The following is a 26,158-nucleotide window of genomic DNA, read 5'->3' as shown; positions in this document are numbered from 1 at the left end:
TTTGGAGGGCGCCGCTAAAATAGAACCCGCCTTGTTTTCTAGCCTTCATTATGAACCGCGTGCAGAAAACTAACCCGGAAGTGTTTGTTGCTGGAGATCGACCAGACGGGAAGGATATTTAGAGGCGTCATGGCGGATCCTACGGAGGAGCTCGCCAAGCTCGAGTATCTGTCGCTCGTTTCCAAAGTTTGCACTGAGCTCGACAACCATCTGGGCATCAACGACAAGGATCTAGGTGGGTCCCCTTGTTCTGGAGAGGGATGGAGGGAACAAACAGTCTACCGGTAGTGTGGCATCGTTGCTCGTGGGTTCTGTGAGGCATCCGATGGACGGTCTCCTTGGTCTTTCTTCGCTGCCTTATTTCTTCCCCGGCCTTTTGCTTCTTCGCACAGTGAATTCTTATGGTAAAGCTGCCGGGTTCTATATTTCCTCCAACGGAGCTTTGTTGTTCGTTTAATTACAGTCTCGTAAGACAGCTGTGACTTTTTCATTTACTGGAGAAGTGAATCGGAAAAATAAGGTTAGTTCTGAAGAAGACGGAGGGAACCTATAAAGCAACTTCACATAGCGTCAAATTACAACTGCATTTTGAGCACTTGGTAACCATAGCATACCAAGGAAACTGCCTTATAATCAGTAATTACCTGGATACCTTGCTACATACGTCTCGGGTCCATAGGATCTTGAAAGAAATTCTGCAGTTTCTGATTATAGGCCCACCTCAAATCACCTCTTGCTATTCTACTGTAAGTGCTGCCACATCACCTGATTTGAAAGCAGTGTTTCTTACTTTCAACATTGCACGGACCTCCTGCGATATCCGAGGTTTCTCATTTGCTTGCATGATAATAGACTTAAGAACACTGACATCCTCCATACACTTTTGGATATAAGCAGACACAGTAGACCCTACTGTGTACACCCTATTTATATGGTCTGGCTTTAAAAAAATAATTGTGATCCTCTGGTTCTGTTAATGGCAGAGGTGGAAGCAGTTGTTAGCTATCCCAATTTAAGTATTTACGCTATCCCAATTTAAGTTTTAAAGCGTACTGTTAAAATACTGAAGTCATTAATTTCATTCAAGATGGGGATGAATCTGCATACAGACAGGAGGTTGAACAACTGTCCCTTTGGTGCAATGGAACAATCTGGAGCTGAACACACTTAAAAAGTGTAGAGATGATAGATTTTAGGAGAAACTGTCCTATTCTACCACCTGTTACAATATTGGATAATACAGTACCAATAGTAGAGACCTTCAAGTTTCTGGATTCTATAATCTTCTATAATAAGGAGATTGACACCTTCCATTAGAATAATTAAAAAGGCACAACAAAGATTGTTATTCCTGCGTCAACTCAGAAAGCTCAGGCTGCAGAGGAATTATGGAATCTGTCATTTGTACTACTATAATTGGTTTGGCACAGCAACCAAACAGGATAGGTACAGATTTCAATGAATAGTTAGGACTGCAGAAAAAACACAAACAACTTGCCTTTCACTGAGGACCTGTATACAGCACAAGCCAGAAAGAGGTCTGAGAAAATATCTACAGACCTCTCACATCCTGAAAATAAACAATTTCAATTTCTCCCCTAAAAATGCCATTATAGGGCATTGCATGCCAAAACAACTGGACACAAAGACAGCGTTTTTCCCATTCCATCACTCTACTAAACACCTAATTCCCACAGCACTGTCTTGCCTATTACTCTCTCCTATTGGTATCTTATGACATCATTTGGTGTTTTATCTTATCATTTATGATTGTATCTTATGATTTATGACTTTGTATGTCTACCGAGAGGGGGACGCGGTGGCTCAGTGGATTAGGACGCTGAGCTTGTCGATCAGAAGGTCGGCAGTTTGGCGGGTCGAATCCCGAGGGCCGCGTAACAGTGAGCGCCTGTTACTCGTCCCAGCTTCTGCCAACCTAGCAGTTCGAAAGCACGTAAAAATGCAAGTAGAAAAATAGGGACCACTACGGTGGGAAGGTAACAGCGTTCCATGCCCCTTTGGCGTCTAGTCATGCCGGCCACATGACCATGGAGACGTCCTTGGACAAGTGCTGGCTCTTCGGCTTTGAAACGGAGATGAGCACCGGCCCCTAGAGTCGGAAACGACTAGCATGCATGTGCGGGAGAACCTTTACCTTTACCTTTTTTATGTCTACCGAGAGCTTATGCAAAAGTGACAAATTCCTTTTGTGTCCAATCACACTTGACTAATCAAAATATTTATTAAGTTTTTGATCCCAAGGAAGTGAACAAGATCCCCAAATCTGTAAGGGTGACCACTTATATTTTACATTCATGTCCTTCCTGAATGGTTAAAGCCTCCAATGAAACAGTATGTAGTTATATCCGTGTAGTGGTAATTTTCTTGAGAGAGTGAGTAGTGCCTCCAACAACTGAGGGGATAGTTCATCCTGCTTCAGGAACTGTAACTGGACCAAATGCTATTGGAAAATTCTTGCCCTTCCATTCTTGGTGAAGATTGTAGGAAAAGTGGTCAGGCAGTGGCTTCAGAGAACCCTGGAAGAAACTGAATATTTAATCCCCTTTCATCAGGGTTGAAGACCTGGGCATAGTGAGATATTGATTGTACTTGATCATCTCTGGAGAGAATAACAGTTAAAAGGGACCTTGGAGGTCTTCTGGTCCAATCCCCTGCTCAAGCAGAAATAGAATAGAGAATGAAATGGGAATGGGACGGAACGGAATGGAACAGAACCTTCGAGGTCTTCTAGTCCAGCCCCCTGCTCAAGCAGGAGAACCTATACCATTTCAGACAAGTGACTCTCTAGAGTCCTTCTAAAAACCTCCAGTGATGGAACACCTATAACTGTTCCACTGGTTGATTGATCTCACTGTTAGGAAATTTCTCCTCACTGCTAAGTTGTAACTCTCCTTGATTAGTTTCCATCCTGCCTTCAGGTAAATTGGAGAATAAGTTGACCCCCTCTTCTTTGCGGCAGCCCCTCAAATATTGGAACTCTGCAATCATATCACCCTAGTCCTTCTTTTCACCAAACTAGATATAACTAATTACTGTAACCGTTCTTCATATGTTTTAGCCTCCAGTCCCCAATCATCTTTGTTGTACTTTCAGCACTCTTTCCAAAGTCTCATCTTTTTTATAATATGGTGATCAAAACTGGACGTAGTATTCTAAGTATGGTCTTACTAAGACTTTATAAAGCAGTACTAATACTTCACATGATCTTGAATCTATCCTATTAATACAACCTAGGATTGTATTGGCTGTTTTGGCTGCTGCCGCACACAACTGGCTCATATTTGATTGTCTACTAGGACTCCAAAATCAATTTCAAGGTTACTCCTATTGAGCCAGGATTCATCTAATTTGATGATAAATACATTCTCATACTAAATTGTTGGGGTTTTTTGGCAGCTTGCAGTATCGTTGATCATGCTATGCTATTCAAGATTCTGGTTATCATTTATTAAGTTATTCATAGCATAGAACCAGATTATCTGTGCCACTGTCTCTAGTTATTTCTTCCTATCCTGTCTATAAATCCCTTCTATCAGACAGCATCATGTAATGGTACACAGAAAGTGTGCCTTCTCTATTATGGTGCCCGTTCTATGGAACAGCATGCTCCCAATCTTGCCAGCCTTTTCTAAGGTGTTGAATACCTGGGCTAAGATACTGTGGACTCATTTTAACAGAAATGTGTGGATTATGATTCATGCTAAAGATGTTTATTTTTTTTAATTATTTCCTTGTTTATTGGCTGCTGTTACAGTGGGTAGCCATAAAATGAAATGAATAAAGTAGAATTGAATGTCTAAATAATTTCAGCATGAATTTCTCTCAATTTTTCTGTTCACAGCCGAATTTGTGATAAATCTTGCGGAGAGAAATACAAACTTCGATACTTTCAAAACAGTTCTGGTGAAGAATGGTGCTGAGTTCACAGTAAGGAATTGTTAAAATCTTTTGAAGATATCGTGGCATATCAGGAATATATAATCTGAGGCTCAAGGGACACCCTTGACTCTCCTAAATACTTGAATACAAGATCCGAACGTACTACCAAATTGTAACCTCAAATAGGCCATGAAAAGAAAATAATCCAATATATAATAAAAACATTCATATTAACAGTAATCAAAATAAACATTTTGTCTGCCCCTTACTTTCTTAAGTGGATCTGTATCAAGCCTTTCAAAAATCAACCCAGAAAAAGTATAGTACAATATGCTGTAGGGAGAAGTGTTGGCTTTATTGCTATGGAAATTTTACTAAAATGTTTTGCAGCTTCTAGAAATTTTGTTTTCTTTTTCTTTATATTTTAGGATTCCCTCATCAGCAATCTGCTCCGTCTTATACAGACAATGCGGCCTCCTGCAAAAGCTTCCACTAGCAAAGGTTAATATTTTTTGCCATTCGTCAATTGTAAGAAATCTTTTATGGACATGGATTACCGTTGTTACCTGAGAAAAGAAAGTTGCCATAAAAAATAAAAATTGGTTTCAAGTCATTGAAATTATAAAGTTTTAAATTAAATGGGGCAGACAAACCTGTCCTGTATGTTTAAAGGCCAAAACAGATTATGGAATATCTATTATAAGGATTGTTATTTTCATGTTATTTAGTCTTACAAAAGACCCTGGATTGCTGCCATTACTTGCAGACTTTCAGTGAATGGTTCCTTGCTATCCCAAGCATTTGACCTTGTTAAAATGGAGGTAGTCTCTTCAAGTGAAAGATGCCTTCAAAAAATAAGGACTTGCTTTTCCTGAGGCATATGATACAACATAAGCAGGATATATAAATGAAAATATAATTTTCCATTTTGTGAAATCGTGAGCAAAAAAAATATTGCTACAGTTTGGTAGGACAGTGGAGATTTTTGAGAGCAGGCTTGTTGCTTATCCCTAATAGAGAGTGACTAGATTACAAGAATCTCTGGAGCTGTGTGAAATTCTGTGAACATTTGGGGATACTATGTCCTAAATATCACTTTTCCTATCCAGTTTCCATTATCCAAACTTTCCAATATGACTAACAGGAAAGAAAAATAAAGAATATTTTTCAAAGAGTTGTAAAAAATAGAAACGTTTCTTGTGACATAAGAAAAATGTTTTTAAATTTATGTGGTGTTTTGTTTTGCTATCACATTAGATATTATTAAACCAAAAACAGAAAAAGACAAGCTGAAGGAGTTGTTTCCAGCCTTGTGTCGGCCAGATAATCCCATGGTGAGGGTAGGTGTCTGGGTTTCCTTCTTTGCTGACAAATACATTGAGAGTAAAAGAAGTTGAGAATACTTGCTTATTGATAGTAATTGAGATCAGGAACTCTGTCATTAAGTGACATGTCCTAAGTTGGAAAATCACATGACTGTGCTACTTATCGTAGCAGTGGCAGTTACAGCAGTCCATCATTAAGCAAGGACTGTGCAGATGGTTAAGTAAGGACCTCCCTTCTGACCATTAATTTTGCTTGTGGGAAGTTGGCAGGGAACATCGCAAATTGCAATCACATAACTACAAGGATACTGTGATGGCCATAAATACAAGATCCTGCCACAACTGCCAGTGTCACCTATAAAACAATGAGAAAACAATTGGGAGCAACATAGCAAAAATTCTGTGCAAGAGCACACATACTGTTAACTAAAGGGCATTGGAGGGAAGAAGTTACATATAGCCAATGAAGGAAGTTTTCAGGATGAATAAAAAATGCACTCCCCCAAAGCAATAAAAAATGTCTGCTGCCCTAAATTGATAGAGATCTGCTATTTAATCTCTCTCTTTTGGGGTGGTGCTGGTTTGGTTTGTGGTCTCTATGAGTTGTGGGGAGGGCACGAAGGGAGGCTCAGCCAATCTCAATGTATACATGGTTGTACTTTGACAATAAAGGTTCGTTCATTCATTCATTCATATGTCTTGTTAATTGCTAATGTCTATTCAAAGGGTCACTTGAAAATTATTTTGTTAACTTTATTTACTTAATGGACTTATATGGTTGTCCAACTTGCACATATGACTGGGCTGTTGACATAGGATTAAAACACAAAACAAAAAAAATCAACAAATATATAAAGCAAAAACCCCTTAGGCTAAAATGTGGTTGAAGTCATATTTTTATTGATGTATTTATATGCTGCCTAACTCCCAATACGTTTGAGTAATTTTCAAGGCCTTTTTCAATCATCTGCATGATTTTCAAAGCCTTACAAAAGACTAGAAGTATTGGGGCTATCCAAACCCTGGGTGGTTGATTTTCTAGAGGGCAGATATTGTGACAATTAAGCCATATTTCCTGTATCCTGCTTGGTGGCATAGTTTTATAGGGAAGACCCAAAGCATCCCCATCCTGTTGGATCCTCTGGAATGGACAGAAACAATGAGTGATAGGAGATTACCTGGCCCTTTATCAGAATAATTGTGAGGATTCCAAGATATGTTAGCTAAATAGCATATAAACATTTATATTTAAGGAAAAAATAAGATCATTGAAAGCTGTAGGCAGATTTATTGTAGGGTGTTGTTATCTTAAAAAAGTGAATTGCAACTTGATTTGACTAATATCTACTCCATTTTCTAAGTATTATTTGTACCAGATTGTGTTTATTCACAGTGATGTTACTTGGTGAATCTCTGAATGAAATGAAATGAAATCTGTTTTACAGAGATGCCACATTGCTGTGCCCCAAAACAAAAATTTATGATATTTGTTTCCCAAGTAGGGTGTACATAGGCCACATGGCAATTGCCCTCATATAGGCTTGAGAAAATTGCTGAGGGGATATCTTGCTGCCCTAAGGACTTTTTCTTCTTGAACAGACAATGTTGGATGAAGATGATGTGAAAGTGGCTGCCGATGCTCTCCAAGAGCTAGAAGCTTTAATGCCATCTGCAGGCAGGCAGGAAAAACACCGGAATAATGAGGATCGGTAAGTTCCTTTTGTCTTATTTCTCTGAGAAAAATGTGTTTACCTTAAAAATCATAGATTATATTTTTATATTAGATGAAGCGTCTTTTCAAAGAATTGTAAATAGATTAGGCAAAATAAAGGTGCAGTCTGCAGTAAAGATGTAATACTCAGGTTTTTATTTCTGTATTTTTAACACCTATCGGTATTAAAGGCTGGAAACCAGAAGACTGACTTCTAGTCCCATGTTAAGCACAAAACCAACTGAGTGATAAATGCCAGTTATTCTTTTTCAGCTTTAAAAAGGAAACAGTGGCAAATCACTTCTAAAATCTTGCCAGGCAGTTATCAAGAATTAAGAATTGACTCGAACACACACACACACACACACACACACACACACACACAGAGCATTCTATTGAGATGGAATCAAATCATATCTAGTCTCTTGCTCTCTAATATCTAATATCTGAAAGAAGAAACAGTGTTTTGTTTGCTTTCCCTCTGTATTCAAAGTATTATAAAGTTGCAATTGTAAATATATCTGATGCAACAAAAAAACATAAAAGAGCAAAAAATACTGTAGAAAAATAAAGGAATCTTCACTGAGCATCACAAATAAATCATCCAAACAGTAGTGACTATTGGGATCCATACAAGGATCTCTAAGTTGTATTGTAGTGACTGGCATCTAAGTAGAAATGAGCATAATTTCAGTATCTTTTGTTGCTAGAGCCAGGAAAAAGCATAGGAGTCGCAGTCGTAGTAGAGATCGAAAGCGGAAACGAAAATCATCCTCTCGCTCCCGGACAAGGGAACGACATAAGGGTAAATCCAGATACCGTTCCAGGAGCAGAAGTCCTAGCTGGGACCGCAAAGAAAGAGAGAGAGCTGGAGAGAAAAGCAGTGAAAGGTGGAGGGATAAGCATGTGGATCGTCCTCCACCCGAAGAGCCTTCCATTGGTGATATCTACAATGGCAAAGTTACCAGCATTATGCAGTTTGGGTGTTTTGTTCAGCTTGAAGGACTCAGGTACATGATATCATCGTTTCCCTATCCTGCTGAGAGTTGATACAATTTAAAAAGTATTGTAAGTTGAGCAATGCCTTTTTAGTGTAATAACCATTGCTATAAACGATTCAAATTTTTTGATTTGATGTATATTGTGTACATTAACCCCTGAAGAAAGCTTTTATGTTATTTTTAAGGCTTGTTTGCTAGTTTTTATAAAATTGCCTTATATTTTAACTGAAATCATTAGCCAGTAGTCAGGAAAACTATGTAGGAGTGAATTGCTTCTTGTAAATATCAAGAAATTTTAAGCAAGCTTTTTAAAGATTAGGATATAAATCAAATGTTTCAGCTAATAGTATTACTACCGTGTTTCCCCAAAAATAAGACTCACCCCAAAAATGATTTTTAGCATGCACCTAATATAAGCCCTATCCCCAAAATAACCCCTAGTTAAGAGCCCGCCCACTCCGTTTCACCGTCTCGTTGCTGCTGCAACAGGGCAGTAGGCACTGCTGCCGCCACTATGAAGTGAGGCGAGGCAGGTGGCACTGTGTGTGTGGAGCTGCTCCACATGTCCTGCACCCGTGCAGCTCAGGACCCCCACATCCCAGCCACTCCCCACTCGGCTGCCTCCCCCTGTCCATTCAATGACCTGGCTGCCTGCCCGCCTCTTCACTTTCACTCTCCTCCCGAGCCAGACTGCCTTGCTACAGAGGATGGGCAGGGGAGGCTCAGTCCCTTTACCCTGTCCCCTTTTGTTGTTTTGGAGCCAGGGGGAGTGACAATGAAAGGCCTCTGCCACCACTGTGCAACAGCTGCATTTGCTACTGGAAGGTCCTTGCTACTCCCCCCCCCCCCCCCCGCTTCACTGCGCCCTGCAGATTACCTGCCTGGCGGTAGCTGCCACTCCCTCTTCCACCACCTGCCATTTGGCTTCTGCAGCACCACGTCATGCTGCCTGCTCCCCATTCGCCGTCTGTATTGTATGGTATCAATGGTGGCAGCTCTGGAGGCCAGTACCAGGGCTGGTGGCAGGGGCGTTCCAAAGATCTCACTGTTGTGACTCCAGCTGCCAATTTTCCTGTGGCTGCGTGGGCAGAACCGGGAAGGGGTCCAGATGGCTGAAACCACTAGCCCAGGGACAATGCAGAAACTTTTGCCATCACTCCCCTTGGCTCCGAAATGGCGGAGGCGGAACAGGTAAGGGGACTGAGCCTCTCCCACCCATCCTCCGTGGCATGGCAGTCCGGCTTGGGAGTGGGTGAAAGGGAAGACCCCGGCGGGCAGCTGGGTCATTAAACGGGCGGGGGCAAGTCGCCAAGCAGGGAGTGGCCTGGCTGCGAGGGTGCGTGGGGCAGCACCACGCACCCCTGCCACCTGCCTCACCTTGCAGCAATGGCACTGGCTTGCCAGCCGCAGCCACCTCTCTTTGCCTGCCTGCCAGACAGCCACTGAAGCTGCAGAGGGCAGGGCAGGCATGTGCTGCCTGGTCTTTCGACTGCCCCCTCCTCTCTCCTTGTCTGAAGGGTGTATTCCGCCGGTACTGCCGCTGCCTCCCAAGCATCTGCTCTGGGAAGCCCTGTAAGCTGTTGTGGCTGCGAGCAACCAGACAGTGGGACAGAGTGGGCAGGCGGCGTATCTGACAGGGTCTGGCCCAGCCTAGTGGTTAGCAGTGCTCCCACTCACCTGCGCTGCGTGGCATTCACAGCCCGCATGCGCCAACCAAGGTGCCAGTGGGCTGTGGCTGCTGCCAGATACCTTCAGTCCCCGAGTGCTTACCGCCTCCCAGAAAAATAAGATATTCCCCAAACATAAGCCTAATGGGTTTCTTGGACCAAAAATAAATATAAGACCTGGTCTTATTTTTGGGGGAGACACCAGTATTACTATCATTAAGCTTCACGACTTTGTGCAGGAAGAACTAATGTTTCTGAAATAGTTTGTGCTTTTGGTATAGCACTGAGTTATTCTTGCTCCTCTTCCTATGTCTTATTCCCTTAGGAAACGCTGGGAAGGACTGGTCCATATCTCAGAATTACGTAGGGAAGGAAGAGTTGCTAATGTGGCTGATGTAGTGAGCAAGGGCCAGCGGGTCAAGGTCAAAGTACTTTCCTTCACTGGCTCAAAAACTAGCCTTAGCATGAAAGTAAGTCAGACCTCTCTGTCTGTTAAATAAGTTGACTTACTCTCCTGACTTCCAGCTCTACTACTGGGCATTTGTTTTGAGTTCCGTTTCTCAGTGGAATGCAAGGGATTGAGTAAAATACAAACCACCATGAGTACAAGTAGAAAATATAGTTTAACTGCTATGACATTTTGACATCAGAAACAAACAGAAACTTTTTTTGCCATAGCTCTGTTGTATTTCCTTCTGTTTGTGAGATGTTAGGACAGAAACTGCTACTTACATGACAGATTGATGTGGTGCATTAATCGCAACTTGAAAAATGCAGGTGTAGCTTTTCGATCCTTTTTGGAAATAATGGCCGAGTAGTGGCATTAATACTTTAGTTCAGCTTATTTGTCAAGCTATTTAAAAAAACATTTGAGTTATTGTAACTGAAATTTGGATTGCTTAAGGTTGTTAATAGCAGTATATTTATTTAACACGTTCTTGATTTCGCTGCTTGGTCAGGATGCATTAGTTATGTCTAAAACTCTAGAAGGACTATTAGTTTCAGAATATGTTGTAGATAGCTTTGAATCTGTGTTATAAAAAACTATCACTTTTGATATTGTTAGGAATATTAGGAATTCTGATATAAAAAGTTGGACTATTTCTTATTAACAAGTGAATTGTTTAAAGAATTTTAAGTATGTTTCTTATGATTTTAAGATTCAGCACAAAATAACCTCATATCCATCGGATATTCCAGATATCATTAAAAAAAAAGATTGATTGTCAAGCTCCTTATCTCCCCTCTCTTGCTCTTTTATTAATAATACTATTCTATTAATAATCAACTTTTCTTGAATGTTTGAAAGAAAAAATGAAAAAGTGTAGTTGGGGCTATTCTAAAGCACTGTGTGAGTTCAAGGTCAAAGATTATCAACCAATTATATAGCTACAAACACAGAAGCCCCTGCTGTTTTCTGTTGTGTGATGCTTTCCTCTGATGCTTTCCAAGATAAAAACAGTTGTGATCACTATTGGACATGTTGTAAATTGCTCATCTGGGAATATGCCTTATTGCAGTTTAATTACAAAAGTAAACTCTCAGTGCCCTTAAACAAAGGTAAATTCTTATTATACTATGGAACTGTCTCCCATGTCTGTATTAGGATGTAGATCAAGAGACAGGAGAAGATTTGAACCCAAATAGACGTCGCAACCTCATTGGAGAGTCTGAAGAGACAGCCATGAGAAATCCAGACAGACCCACGCACTTATCTTTAGTCAGTGCTCCTGAAGTAGAAGATGACACACTAGAACGAAAGCGTCTCACTCGTATTTCAGATCCAGAAAAATGGGAAATTAAGCAGGTAATAATTTTTCATAATGGAATATGCTTTGATGTTATTTTATAGCTTAGCGGCAGAATTATTTTGCTTTGTTTTTGGCTGCTGTAAATACAGAACGTTTTGCAATTGCTAAGCAGCCTGTGGAATTCATCATCCAGTTCTGACCTGACACCTAACAAAAAGACCAGGATTTTAACAGTTTTTCTTTTAAATACGTATTTGTATTTCTTTCTGTTGGTACCAAAGCAGGCTTTCAGACATTTTCTCAGCAAACTGTATATATTAGGTATTCCAATATGAACCAATGGCCAAGTTAGTATCCTGCAATTCTGCTCTAGACTGTCAGCTCATCATGAAGCTTGGCCATTGTTTTCCATTTTCTAATAAAGCCATCTAGTTTAACTATTCCAGTATGTGATAAAGATGACTATTGAAGACTATTCAGAAACCATGACTGATAAATAATGTGATAACTAGATTATGTTTGAGACTGCCTAGAGAGTACATCTCTTTAATGAGGATGCCAGTTTTGTTATTTGAAGCTCTATTTATTGTACTTTACATTATGATATGCAATTCAGCATTCTCATTTTAATTTTTAAAGCTCTGTATAATATGATAGTTAGATAGTGGATGAAGTGCTTGCTATTATGTAAATTAATCTGTGTCTTGTTTAAGGTCACACAGTCCTTGGGGCTACTTTCCTCTTCACCAGTTCCCCACAGGATTTGGGCCTCTTTTGCACCCTCTCGTCATCCATTGTGCACTTATCTTTTGAAGATCTCTGGAGCTCTGAACCTAATGCTGGGGGAGGATGGCAGGCCACTCTGTCCCTCAGCATTTCTGGACCATGCAGCCATGTCATAGAAGCAGCTGCCATTCCAGTGTGGCCACTACGTCAATGCTGTATATAGAACGAGGCTATACACTGAAATTGCAGCTGTTTCAGGGACATAGTCATTCAGCCCAGGGATGCTGAGTGATGGGGTGACCTGCCATCCTTCCTCAATGTGAGTTGGGAGCTCTGGAGAACTTCATAAGGTAAGCATGGCATGAGTGGCAGGAGATGAGGAGGAAGTCTACATCGTGCAGGGACCTGGTGGGCCTCCTCCCCATCTCGTTGAAGGAACCAAGGCTTGCAGGAAAGGGGGGTGGTGGGAGTTTGGCAGAGGGCGCTACATCTTTCCTGTGGTTGGTTAGGGTGAAGGACTGTGGGGTGAATGACTATGGGGATGCTGCAGTGGCCATAACTTTGAAGTGGGGTTATCAGTAGTTTTGGGGGCATCTCTTTTAACTTCAAACAGTTGCTAAGCAACTGATCATAAGTTGAAGTCCTTCCTACATGAATCTGGGATGTATGCTGCTGCTATACAGTATTAAGATTAATTTAGTGCATTTTTCAGATCGAAGCAAATAACACAGAACAATCCCAAATTGACCCATGCGCAAATTGGTGAATGGAGGTACCTTGCTCTGAACATGAGAACTTCATTATAGTTACTGTGGTTCTTAGCAGTTAATAGATAACTTAACCCTTTTGGCATATCCATCTGAACAGCTAGGTAGTATTTTATTTTCTATTAAGGAGTTCCATCTTCTATGTGAGATTCTATGTCATGAAAAGAAGGTTAGCTTTTTTTACAAAATCTGTACTTAGAAAAAGTAGTGCCTGTTTGTTGTGTCTTTGAGGATACATATAACCATTTGGCTTGTTCCCAGATGATTGCTGCTAACGTGCTTTCCAAGGAGGAGTTTCCTGACTTTGATGAAGAAACTGGAATCTTGCCAAAGGTTGATGATGAGGAAGGTAAAGCCATGATGGATCCAGTAATGATCTAGATGTGTATTTCACATACTAGTTACTTTTTTTGCTCCTCATCTATGTTGAATTTGGGAATGCTCAATCAGATTCTTTTCAGCAGATTACTGTCACTTCAGATAATTGTTTAAGATACTTTCATGTTATGGAAGAGAGATTGTTTCTTTCATAATCTTTGTATCCCCAGAAGTCCAGAGTCCAGTACTGTGGGTTGCATTAAAATGAAGTTGTGGAGGGGCTGTTCAAAAGTAGGAAATAATGCTGCACCGCATCTGTATGAAGTAGCTTTGTATGTTGGTTAAAAAAAAGAGTGGACGAGCTTGTTGACATAATTAAGAAGCTTTAAATTAAGAAAGCTGAATTTAATTTGTTATTCTAGATGAGGATCTGGAAATTGAGTTAGTAGAGGAGGAACCACCATTTTTGCGAGGTCATACAAAGCAGAGCATGGACATGAGCCCCATTAAAATTGTGAAGGTAAATACTGTTCTCGGTTCTCTCCGTAGAAATGGGGAAGTATATTTGAATACTGGATTCAGATGGGTTTGTAAAAAGTTAAAATGTATCAAAACTGCAGTAGAACAATGAAGGACACTTAAAGCAAATTAATACTCTTTCTCATCATATTCTGCCATTTACATGTGCAAAGCACATCTTTTCATAATCTACATCAGTTCAAGGAATCTCTTTTTTATTTTTTGTTAATGGCCAGACTCTGTATTTAAGCTTTGTCCTCTTCACTGTTAAAATTGTGTATGACTGTCAAGTTCTCCCTGCTTTCTTCTATTCATAAATACAATTCATTTATGTTTTGGATGATTGTTGAGAATCAGATCTTTCAGATTCAGGAAGTCTGAAGCAAGAAATAATGCAACATTTTCTTGTTGATTCCAGAATCCTGATGGCTCCCTGTCTCAAGCAGCCATGATGCAAAGTGCACTTGCTAAAGAGAGGCGAGAACTAAAGCAAGCACAGCGGGAAGCAGAGATGGATTCTATTCCCATGGGGCTCAACAAACACTGGGTGGATCCCCTTCCAGATGGTAATCCCAAACCTTTTTTCAGTATCTTCCACAAGCAATTGTTTGACACTAACTAACACTCATATTTATTTCAAATCTAAATACACAACATGGTAGGCAGTTTGCTTGACAAAAAACTGTTTCTAGTTTGGGAAATTGCCCAGGTTTTTCCCCTATTGGTGTACTATGAAATAGAATTTCAGAATACAGCAACATAGCATAAGAGGTTTAAAAGTGGTATCAATTTTGTTAAGCGAATTAAGTTTGTGGTGTGTGTTTTTTTAAAATAGTATGTGTGTGGCTATACACCTATACACACAAACACTTTGAGTCATGACTAGTTTATCATTCCTTATTATTAAGGATTGTTTTTCCAATTTTCTTTTATTAGATTCCTAAAATCATATAGTTAGAAAGGACCATTTACATTATCATGTCTAGTTCTATACTCAGTTCAGGAATGTAAATTAAAACATCCCTGCAGATGGTTTTCTAGCACATGATTGAACATATCCTCAAACACTTGTTAATTGATTGTAACGTTGAACTCCTGGAATGGAGATGCTTGTAAATTGGACCTGAATAGCATCTTTATTCACTATTTTTCTTAGTATGATCTCTATCAAAATAGAGTATCTTACTGGCTGGTTAGTTCATTCTAGGAAAGTAAAGTGCCAGGTTGGATATACCTTCTCTTTGTCCTAACTATTGTTAAAGAAGTCTCTCCATATGCATATAGCAATAGCATTTAGACCTATATAGCACTTCATAGTGCTTAACAGCAATTTATAGAATCAGCCTTTTCCCCCCAACAATCTTGGTCCTCTTTTATCAACCTCAAAAGGTAAAATAGAAAAAATAGTATTGCTCATCCATCATCCTCTATCATTCCTTTCAAATATTAACAAAATGAGAAGAACATAGTGTCCCCCTCCCGTAATTATTTTTCAGAAAGGGAAGGGGAGGATATTACATTTGCAGGGTGGGGGGGGGAATACAGAATAGCTATCAGAATGAATGGAGATGTAGACAGCAAGCTTAGCTGCCATTGAAGAGAGATAGTTGGGAGAGGTGTTCAGCTAGTGAAGATAACTAATATATAGACCAGGGCTCTTCCAACTTGGCCCTTTTATGACTTGTGGACTTCAACTCCCAAAATTCCTCAGCCAGTGTGCCTGGCTGAGGAATTCTGGGAGTTGAAGTCCACAAGTCATAAAAAGGCCAAGTTAGAAGACCCCTGACATAAACCTTTCTTTTCTCACTTTCCTTTCCTCTTCAGCTTCCCTTGCCATATCAGTATCCAGTTTTGTCTCCACTGCTCTGTTTTATCTTCCTAGTTCAGTTGTCCCTTCAAATTATCCTATTTGCATCATATTTTCTTCCCCTTTTCTGATGGAGGGATATATCTGTAGGCAAACATACATTATATTTTTGCATATGAGAATAATTGTGAGACAATGGTTAATAATAGGCGCATGGAGAGTCAGTTAACTTTTAACGGATTCTTTGTTTCAAGATTGTTGACAAACACACATAGAAACAGTACTTTGGAAGCAGGAATATTTATTGCAGTTTAGGCAGATAACAGCAGACAGGAATGCGATTCAAATGCCTAGTAAGGAGTGCTTGCCAGAAGAGAGCCAAGGACAGTCCAAAAAGCAATAATATAGAGGTAGTCCTAGCTTAATAGCCAGTTGTTTAGTAACTATTTGAAGTTATGACAACTCCCCCAAAGGTACTTACAATCTAGTTCTGGCATTCCAATGGCTGCACATATATTGCTCGTCTCCTCACGTGACTGCCTTTCAGAGGCTTAGCAACCAGATCACCTTTACAACTAATTGCAATATTCTGCAGGGACATGACACAATTTACAATACTTTTTGCTGGAAACTGACCTTCTGTTCCTGGTAAAAAGAGTGCCCTTGGGAATACATTGACTCATTTAATGACTGCAGCATTTACTTAACATCTACTGCAAAAAAATGTAAAATTGGCCAGTCATGTTGGTGTTTTGACTTAAAACCATCATGACTCATGTCAGAAATGCCAAACTCCATTACAGTCCTAAGTCAAGCACTACCTGTAATCTAAAACAAGAGTCCCAGGATGCCAAATCAGATAATCAGTCAAGAGTCAAGGTTAAGAGTCATGAACAAGAAGCAGGAACACAGTTCAACAGCTGGATAGCACAATAGTTATGTCCAGCAAGGAGTGCAAGGACAGGACTTAAATCTGTCTGCAACCAGTTAGCTGCAATTACTCATTCCTTGTCCTTCGTTTTGTGAGAAGCCTCATTAAGGAACATTGCTCCAGCTGAATAGGAAATGCCTGGAACTTACCAGCTGCAATTGAATTCTGACAGCGATTCCTAAGGCTGACAGTTGTGAAGCATGGATTCAGCTGGAGCAATATCATCACATTCAAGATCAGAGTCAGACTCTAAATCGTGGCTCCTGACAAGGGATACTTTATTTTTTTTTATTGAAAAGTTTTAAAATACAATTTTCCTTTAAAAAAAACCCCTTCCCCCTCCCTCCCCCCCCTACCTCCCCTCCTCCCCCCTCCCTCCTCCCCCCCCTACCTCCCCCCTCCCCCCCCTACTTCCCAGAGCTGAATACAAGGTATATATATATATATAAAAAAAGCAAACCTAAGCAACCATATACTAACAACTATAAATTCTAAAATCCATCACTCCCTAGCTTATATAGGATAAAACAAACCTTAACAATATTAAATATATGTATAAAAAAAACTAGAATAAGAAAAGGACACTCTCTAGCTTATATAGAATGGAACAAACCTTAATAGTATTAAATATATATTAAAGACAAAAAAAAAGGAAAAAGAAGAAAAAAAAACCCCTTCTCAACCCTATACTTATCCTAAATAAACTCCATCCATTTTATCCATTCCATGATATAACATTCTTACAAATAATTTTCCAAATTAACCAAGGATCCCAAATCAAAAAAAAAACTTTAAAGTCAACTCTTCTGTAATCGGCCGTTCCTCTTCCAGTACCACAATCCAAAAAAAAAAAAAAAAAAACTCACCCTTTCCACAGAACCACCAAATATAAAAATATATTGCGTCTACACCCAAATCTTTTCCCCCCTCCCCTACTTGACTACTTGACTATATCGTAAAAGTTCCATAGACTTCTGCAATTCCTGCTACTTTCTCTTCTTAGATCGTTTTGCAGCAGCACGCGTCACCCTCTGTTTTATAGATTCATCCGACGAGGTTGTATCTTGATCTCCTCCAACACCGTTGTCTTCTATCTGACCATCTTCGGCCTCTTGATGCACTCCTTCTCCAGATCCCTTTCCAGCTTCCAAAAGTGTTAATGGCGTTGCATTTAAAACATTATTGTAGAAATCACGCACTTGCATCACAGTAACCAAACGGTACTTTTTACCTTCGTGCGTCACCATCAACCCCACTGGGATCTCCCATCTGAACCTTATATCTCGCTGCTTGAGCTCTTGCACAAGAAATGTAAAATCCTTCCTTTTCCTTAGAATCTTTGGAGGAATTTCTTTTAAGACCAAAACTTCTTGATTAGCAATCATAACTTTCGTATCATAAGCAGCTTGTATAACTTCATCTCTAGTTTCCCTTTTTGCAAAATATACCACCACATCTCTAGGCAACTTTCTCTGTCTGGCAATCCATGAATTCACACGAAACACTTTGCCCATGCCTCCTTTTATTTCAGATGCTGGCTGTTTCAACACTATTTCAAAAGCCTCAGAAACCAGCTGCTTTAGATCTTCCTTAGTATTCTCCTTTAAGCCTCTAATTCTAATGGCAAACTGCATCTGGAAATATTGAGCAAGACACAGTTCCCTTTCCATTTTATTTTCATTCTCCAATAGTTTTGCTTCTAATATAGCATTCTTTTGAGACAAGTCTTCTAGCTTTTCCTCCAATTCTTCCACACACTGAGCCACTTTAAACACTGAAGTCAAGATGTCTACCCTCATTGCTTTGAGCTTCTGTTCCATCCTCTCCTCCATTCTCTCCTCCAATTTCTCCAATTTCTCCTCCATCTGTGCAAATCTAATATTAATTGATTCCAAAATTACCTGGGTATGTTTTTCAAGAGCATCTTGTAAGTCCTTTGATGTCAATACATCAGGAGGATGCAGCGCCTGCAATAATGATTGTTGCACGGGAGAAGTTCCAGCACTCCGAAGAGTTTTAGGGGGTGGTTTAGCCGCCATCTTTTACCAAATATGACGCACTTTCACTTCAGATTTGTAATCCAAAAAAGTCCATCAAGCTGGAGAGTAAAACATAGTACTCCTCTTTACCATTTCCTCTTGTATCGCTCTGCCTGCTCCTTTAAATCATAGTCATTCCTTCAGGCAGGGGTGGTCGCAGACGGCTGGCTCTGCTCCAAGAAGTCAGGAGCAGAGGCGACGGCCAGCTGGGAGCAGCCCAGGCTACGGGGGAGTTCAATCCTTCAGCCGCCCAAGCCATAAGCTCAGGCAGCCCTGGAGAACTCTACCCCTACCTGGGAGCTCGCCCCCTCCTCTTCTCCCGAGGAGGGGGCTTCGGATTCGCCCGAACAGCTGATCGGCGCTGTTTCGGGCGAAAAAACAACAGCTGAGCCGCGGGCAGCCCGGGAAGGCTCCCTCCGTCGCCGCGGAGCCACCGGAAGTCCGATACTTTATTATTTTAATGGAATAAATAACTACCAATTATTTTAATTGGTGTTAATAAGTTAATACAATTTCTTTTCTGGTCCTTCCCTCTTTAAAAATTATTTTGCTTTGGCAAATGTATGTGCATAAATGTATATATATGCAATATATATACCTGCATAAATTTACATGTATATATAATGTATATAGATAGATATAGGTATAGATATAACATATATTGAGTAGAGAGGAAACCTAGTACTGGCTTCAGCAAATATTGGAAACTTTTCATTGGCAAGACTTGGAATTACACAGGATTTTTTTACTGTGTTCCTACAAATGTTTTTGGTCCTTACTTCAGATTAGAGATTATCTTAAACTCATGATTGTCTCATTCTGTAAGTATGTTACTCATATACAATTTAGAACTCCACCTGATGGATATTCAGAACAGGGCAAATGAAGCAAATCAACCTATAATAGAAATATTCTAAGTATAGTTCTGTTGTTGATATGTGACTCTTGTCCCTTCCTTCAGTGACTATCTCTTTCTAGTTCATTCTGTCAGTGCTTTTATGGATTCATCTCAGATTCATGATTCTTCTTTCTTTCTTCTCAGTGGATGGAAGGCAAATTGCAGCCAACATGCGGGGTATTGGTATGATGCCCAATGACATTCCTGAATGGAAGAAGCATGCTTTTGGAGGCAACAAGGCTTCTTATGGCAAAAAGACACAGTTGTCAATAATTGAACAGCGAGAAAGTCTCCCAATTTTTCGTCTGAAGGATCAACTCATCCAGGTAAATCTTTAAGAAAAGCAGTTGACTTAAATCATTGTAAGGATCATTAAATCCAATATCTTGCCTGCCCTAATCATCTAATCTGGACATACATTGAATTTTACTTTGTCTTTGAATCCTGTATTCAGAAAACCTGAAATAGGGATTTTTTTTGATGTAATTATTTAATACATTAATAATTTCATTTATCCAAAATGCACTTAGCACCTGGTAACACCTGGCTGATATTATTTGGGTTGAGAAGCTGAGCAGGGACATGTCTCCCTATTATATGAATGAAAGATCACTACAGAAAAACAGGACTATACACAAGATAGGAAATTTAAAAAAATATTCTAGAATAAAACTGGGGAAAGAAAAAAGCTATGAATTTGTTTTCAGGACAATTGCAGTGGTGTATCCATGATATCACCAGAATGAAGCTTCACTCAAAGGAAACTTGATTTTTTAATCAGTTAAATATATTTTTCTGCTTTTTATCAGATATCCAAGATGACTTATCTGAAGAATAAATAGCTCTCAATAAGAAAAACAATGAAAAATATCTGACAAATGCTTAAAAAATAAATAACTGGTAGGAGAGTGTTACCATGTTGTTCAAATAGTAGTGACCGTCTACAACCCAAGTAAAAGAACATTGCAAGCTGTGCCTTCCTGACATTGCTTAGCCAGAATTCCCAGGTGTTGAAATCAGCATTTTAATGGTGGAAAAATGATAGAAGTTTCATTTCATTCACAATTGGAAACCTTCAGGGACTTGATCAATAAAAATTCTGCCCAGATTTTCTTAAAAGCGCTGCATTTTTCAGTGGGTAGTCAATTTATTTCTCCTCCCCTCTTCCCCCTAACAGTTAGAACCAAGATTTGAAACAAGATTGTGGATCCGTAAGATTAATAAATAAATTCCTCATTTTGATCTGACACACTTAACACTTCTGCTTGTCTGTTTTCTGCACTGTGGTGACTGTTGGTGATTTAAAAGCAAACAACACCAGTCAGATTGCTCCTGAACACCCATTCTCTTTTAAATGAGACTGTTTCAATGCTTCCCCCTACTTTTTTTAGGCAGTCCATGATAACCAGATTCTGATTGTTATTGGTGAGACTGGCTCTGGGAAAACTACACAAATCACGCAGTACCTTGCTGAAGCTGGCTACACCACTCGTGGGAAGATAGGCTGCACTCAGCCTCGTCGAGTGGCTGCCATGTCTGTTGCTAAGAGGGTTTCAGAAGAATTTGGTTGTTGTCTAGGACAAGAGGTAAGATGTATTCTGCTGTTTTATGAATTAATCCTGTTATGTACCAAAAAAAGAAATAATACAATAAGACTTTAAAGCAGCAGCTGCATTTAACTATTTTTTCCCAATACTCAGCAACAAATTTGTATAAGCTATATCACTGTCTCTAAATTAGCCAAGACAAAACCCTCTCCTTGAACTCTATAGATAGTTCACTCAGAATTTAGATCTGGGCTTGTATACAGTAATCACTTTTCTTTCTCAGAGATTTCTCCCCCATTGTTAGTACCTGCTGTTTTGAGAATCATGTAGAAGAAAGAAAGCTTCGTTTGGTTAATTTCAAGGAAATGTGTGTTTTGTTTTCTGCAATTTGCTTATTTTGAATATGTTTTACATTATTTAAATTAGGTATGCAAAACACGAATGTCTTATTTTGTGAAAATTACCATCTGACATTGTTGATTTCCCCCCCCCCGAAAGTTTTAAAGACCTTACTTGCTTCAATAACTATACTTTCTGAATTTATGTGGTATGGTTCTTAAATTGTGAAATTTACATACATTGATGAAGCATATTGTTAGAAAATAAAATATGAATCTGTAACCTAATTACAGAGTAATCCCACCTATTCAGAAAAAAAGAAAAGTTGAGTGGCAAAGAGTATTCTACATGAGAACTAGTTTTCATGATCAGAAGTAAGTCTGTATCCATTATCAAATAAAAAAACAGATGGAAACCCAGCCTCCCTCTTGAAAGAATAAATAGGGCTGTTGCTGGATACACAGCAGTTGTTGGAATTTTTTCAAGACTGTTACTTTAGTTTTTCTACAATAAAACTACTGATCTGAATTTTTATGTTCTTGGAATTCTATTCTTGAACTTTCTGCCTTGCCAGCTGAAGAAGTCTGCTATCCTGTTGGACTGGGGGGTGGGGGTGGTAGTTGCTTTACAGTGGGTGTTTGTAATTGGTCATGCCTACTAGAGCAGCCATGTTATAAAAGGCAATTTCCAACCAAATAGTGATTTTTATAAGTGGATCCATAACAAAGCCTTGCCCATAACAAAAGTCTCAAATTCTAGATGTACCACCAAACTAAAGGCTGTTCTTGTTCTGTTTGTAACTCCTGCCTCCAAACAAATTGACCTTAATATCACTCTCTAAGAGTGAAGGAGCTTAGTATTCATTACTGATACTCCTTTTGCTGTATTTTTGAAGGTTGGCTATACTATCCGATTTGAGGATTGCACTAGTCCTGAAACTGTGATCAAATACATGACAGATGGAATGCTGCTTCGTGAATGCCTCATTGATCCGGATCTGACACAATATGCAATCATAATGTTGGATGAAGCCCATGAACGTACTATACATACTGATGTACTCTTTGGTCTCCTGAAAAAGGTATGAACTCTTTCAAATCATCCACAACCCTAAAATGATGAAGCAGAAAGTTGCTCAAAGAAAGCAAAACCACACGTTTGTCCTGAGGTTCAACCCCCTGTTGATCTTTCTGTTTGTATTCTGCCTTCTTTTTTTTAATGTACTCCATTTTTTTCTCCATAGACTGTTCAGAAGAGACAAGACATGAAATTAATAGTGACTTCAGCTACACTGGATGCAGTTAAATTCTCTCAGTATTTTTATGAGGCCCCTATCTTTACCATTCCTGGTAGGACCTACCCAGTTGAGATTCTTTACACCAAGGAACCTGAGACAGATTACCTAGATGCCAGCCTGATTACAGTCATGCAGATCCATTTGACAGAACCTCCAGGTGAGAGATGGAATGAGAACGATGTTGAGACTCTCTCCAGAAGTTGCTTTCAAACAGGGGAATTATTCAGTATATTCACTGTAATTATATTAGCCATATTTGTTACACTGAATTTGATTTCAATCTAATTAAGATTTGAACTGGTCCAGAACAGTTTTACAATCTGTCTTCATCCTCCTCAAGTGAGCATTCTAAAGTTTAATATGGGTCTGACACTGAAAAGGTTTGCGTGCATACTTCTGTAAAACCTCTTTTATTAATAATAATAATAAAGATGGAGGTCATCTAGTCCAACCACCTGCTCAGACAGGAAACCCTATACCATTTTAGACAAATGCTGTCCAGTCTCTTCTTAAAAACTTCCAATGTTGGAGCATTCATTGCTTCTGGAGGCAGGTTGTTCCACTGGTTAATTGTTCTAACTGTGAGGAAGTCCTTAGTTCTAGGTTGCTTCTCTCCTTGACTAGTTTCCATCCATTGCTTCTTATCCTGCCTTGAGGTGCTTTGGAGAATAGTTTGACTCCCTCTTCTTTGTGGCAGCCCGTGGTATTGTCTATACCAGATGTGTCAAACACATTGGCCCGCAAAGCCGTCCTGGAAATGGTGAAGGACCAGCCCACTGTGCCTCGGCCTGGCCCGGGCGCTGATCTACAACGAGGTCAGCCTTAGATCCACAGCATTGCCCTGGAGCCAGCAAGGGACCACCCCCATCCCACCCTCTGGGGAGTGCGTTCTGAACGTTTCCCTTCCACCCAGAACGCCAGCCCTTGTGCGCTCGCAGCCTTCTAGGCGCAGGCCCAGGGGCGGTGGCGAGGTGGCCCCTGGCTGGCTCCAGGGCAGCGCCGTGGATCTAAGGCTGACCACGTTTCCACACCAAGTTATACATCAGTGCTGCGCCCGCACCCGTGCTTCCATGCCCCACTTGCTGGCCTGGCCTCGCAGCCTGCGAAGCTTCCCTTTGACTGGGACTGCCCCACCTCTGAGTGGGAAAACCACAGCTGCTGGTGGCCCAGGCACTGGTAACGCTGCCAATTTCTCCCCCTCCCCTCGCCCCTTCCTGAGTGCGGAGGAGACAGAACCTTTAAGTCATGGAGCTTCTGCCTTCCAGTGTGCAATGGGCGGTAGGCAATCGCAGGGCCTGTGGGGGGGACGCGGCAAGTGAACATCAGTGGTGTGCAGCTTCTTGCATTGGGGGGGTCGGGAGCAGAACTGCCCTTTCGGCAGGCATAGAGTCAATCCAGGCATGGACGCAATGGAGGAGAGGGGGGGACAAAAAGGTAAGCTGCTGCTCCACACGTTTTGTTTTTTGTTTTTCAAGCAACCGGAGGCTCCAGACAGAGGCTTCCCATTTTGACTCCTCCCCCTGTCATTGCCTCTGCTCCTGAAGGGCCTCTGCGTGGCTCTCAGCTCACCTCTCCCAGACCCGCCCAATTGTTTGTGTGAGTGTGTGGTGCGCGCATGTGCGGGGGGTTGGTCCCACTTCTTGCAGCCCCACTCTGTGACATTGGGGAGAAAAAGAATGGAAGAGATAAGAGAAGCTGCAGTGGGAGCTTCTTGCAGCCTTCCATGGGGCTGGGAGCAGGAGCTGAAGGGACCAGGGCGCAATTCGATCAGCGGCACATTGAGAGAAACAAGTACTCCAAAAAAACAGCTTTCATTAGTTTACAGCCTGCCATCGCAGAAGGCCTCTGTTGAGGGGCTTCAAGGGATGAGATCCCGCCCCACACACACACACAAGTGTGCAGGTCTGGGAAAGGTGAGCTGAGAGCCATGCAGAGGCAATGACGGGGGAGGGGTCAAAAGAGGAAGCCTCTGCCCACCGCTGCCTGCCTGTTGCTACCTCTGCTTGGAGCCTCTGGCAGCTTAAAAAAAAGGAGGGTTGGAGGAAGGAAGGGAGGGAGGAAAAGAGGAAGGAAGGAGAGGAAACTTGGTTGGAGATGCCCCAGTTCAAAGGAGAAAGCAATTTTGTGTTCTGTTTTGTCACAGACAGAACTTTGTTGGCAATCCAAGTTAACATTGGTATTCTTGAATTGTGAGCTCTTAGGAAAATATCCCTTCCTTGAGTGTTGCTAACAGCCATTTCCAGTGGGGAAAACAGGACAAAGCAGAGTGGGGGAAATATTTTCCTTTGCTATATTTGCAGTCTGAATTAGAAAAAGGCACGGTCCCTACAAGAGAGCCCTTTTAAGGATTGTGTATTAATAGAAAAGCAACTAAGCAACCTTTGTTCCTGAACGCTAAAGCTGTTGCACATAAAAAACAGAGGAGCTCTGATCAACTATCACAGCCCCCATTTTGACAGTTCTGCTGCATTGTTGTCTGTGGACGCCCCCCACGAAAGGCAAGCATGGGATAAACTGAGCCTGGTTTGTTCTCAGTCTTTCAAGTGGCCTTAGACTACTAGCCAAAGTGGCATTTGATCACAAGGTAAGGAGGCATTGAGAAATGTTTCCCCTTTTGCATTTGAGCATCCAAGAAGGGACAGGGAAGGAGAAAGGGAAAGAGGAAAGGCAAAGAAAAAAGGAAAGAGGGAAGAGTGCAAGGAAGGAAAGAGGAGAAAGAAGAAAGAATAAAGAGGGAAGGAAAAAGAAGTAAAGAAAGGAAGGAAGGGAGAGTATTATAATGAGAAACAGGGAGGGTCTGAGGGAAGTCCTGCCTTTGGCCTGCTGCCCTTTTGCCATCCCCTTGTCCCCTCCTGACCTCTCCTGGTGGTCTCCCATCCTATCGCTGAGGATACTTTGGTTACAAAGCCAGGTCTCCTTGCGTGGAGAGGAAGTGGGGCACCCTCTGACCTATACACTTTGCCCTCCCACACGCACCTTGAGCAACCTGGCCAAGGGGAGCAAGCAAAGTAGCAGCAGCTTCGAGGATGAGGTAAGTGTAGCTGGGCGCCAGCTTGGGGAAGCAAAGCTGAGCAGGACTAGGCTGGACTGTGGGATCCCGATGCCTTGGGAGTTCAAGAACCAGGCTGGGCACTTGCCCTCCACTGCCCAGGGCTCTGGGCAGCCTATGCCGCCATCCAGGGTTCTCTGTGTGGCCTGAGAGGGACAGCAAGGCTCCTCTGGTGAACAAGAGTTTGGCGCTTGCCGTGGTCTCGCTTTCCTCCACTGGAGACAGTGGATCCCCCCAGCTCCTGCCCGAACCACACAGGTGCCCCCTTGACACGAGTGACGCTGAGCTGGCCATGCCCACCAGCCCCTCACCCCCCAAGGTCAGCCACAACACTGATGTGGCCCTCAGTGAAATCGTGTTTGACACTCCTGGTCTAAACCCTTTTAGCTTGCAATCCCTTTTTCTTTTATACTAGTTAAGTCAGAATGGGATTTCCATTTTTAATGATAATAAATACACCAGATTTAATAATAAGTACACAAGATTTATTATTCAGGTTTGGCCAGTGGAAGCTATAAAAACTTTATAGTGGATATACCTGTTCCACGAGATAGAATAAAAATATT

At 41.0% G+C, this 26,158-nt stretch overlaps 1 protein-coding gene across 2 annotated transcripts in view; it reads left to right on the top strand.

The window, feature by feature from the left end:
- The first annotated feature begins 5 nt into the window (after positions 1-5).
- The window catches only part of DHX8 (DEAH-box helicase 8), a 38,635-nt gene continuing 12,482 nt past the window's right edge, over positions 6-26,158 (top strand). The window contains exons 1-15 of one of the 2 annotated variants that reach the window (XM_083376323.1): positions 6-235; positions 3,863-3,948; positions 4,329-4,401; positions 5,158-5,234; positions 6,825-6,934; positions 7,647-7,946; positions 9,930-10,074; positions 11,211-11,411; positions 13,110-13,197; positions 13,589-13,686; positions 14,104-14,251; positions 19,505-19,686; positions 20,752-20,946; positions 22,142-22,327; positions 22,490-22,700. In XM_083376323.1, the coding sequence (XP_083232449.1) occupies positions 130-235; positions 3,863-3,948; positions 4,329-4,401; positions 5,158-5,234; positions 6,825-6,934; positions 7,647-7,946; positions 9,930-10,074; positions 11,211-11,411; positions 13,110-13,197; positions 13,589-13,686; positions 14,104-14,251; positions 19,505-19,686; positions 20,752-20,946; positions 22,142-22,327; positions 22,490-22,700 (2,206 nt within the window). In that variant the 5' untranslated portion in view covers positions 6-129. Of the gene's footprint in view, positions 236-3,862; positions 3,949-4,328; positions 4,402-5,157; positions 5,241-6,824; positions 6,935-7,646; positions 7,947-9,929; positions 10,075-11,210; positions 11,412-13,109; positions 13,198-13,588; positions 13,687-14,103; positions 14,252-19,504; positions 19,687-20,751; positions 20,947-22,141; positions 22,328-22,489; positions 22,701-26,158 lie in introns of both variants that reach the window. The other variant, XM_083376322.1, reaches the window with a different exon arrangement.

This window comes from Vipera ursinii (assembly GCF_947247035.1).
Source record: "Vipera ursinii genome assembly, chromosome: Z".
NCBI lineage: Eukaryota > Metazoa > Chordata > Lepidosauria > Squamata > Viperidae > Vipera > Vipera ursinii.
Note: the sequence above shows the minus strand (reverse complement) of the source record. Positions and strands in the feature narration are given on the sequence as shown.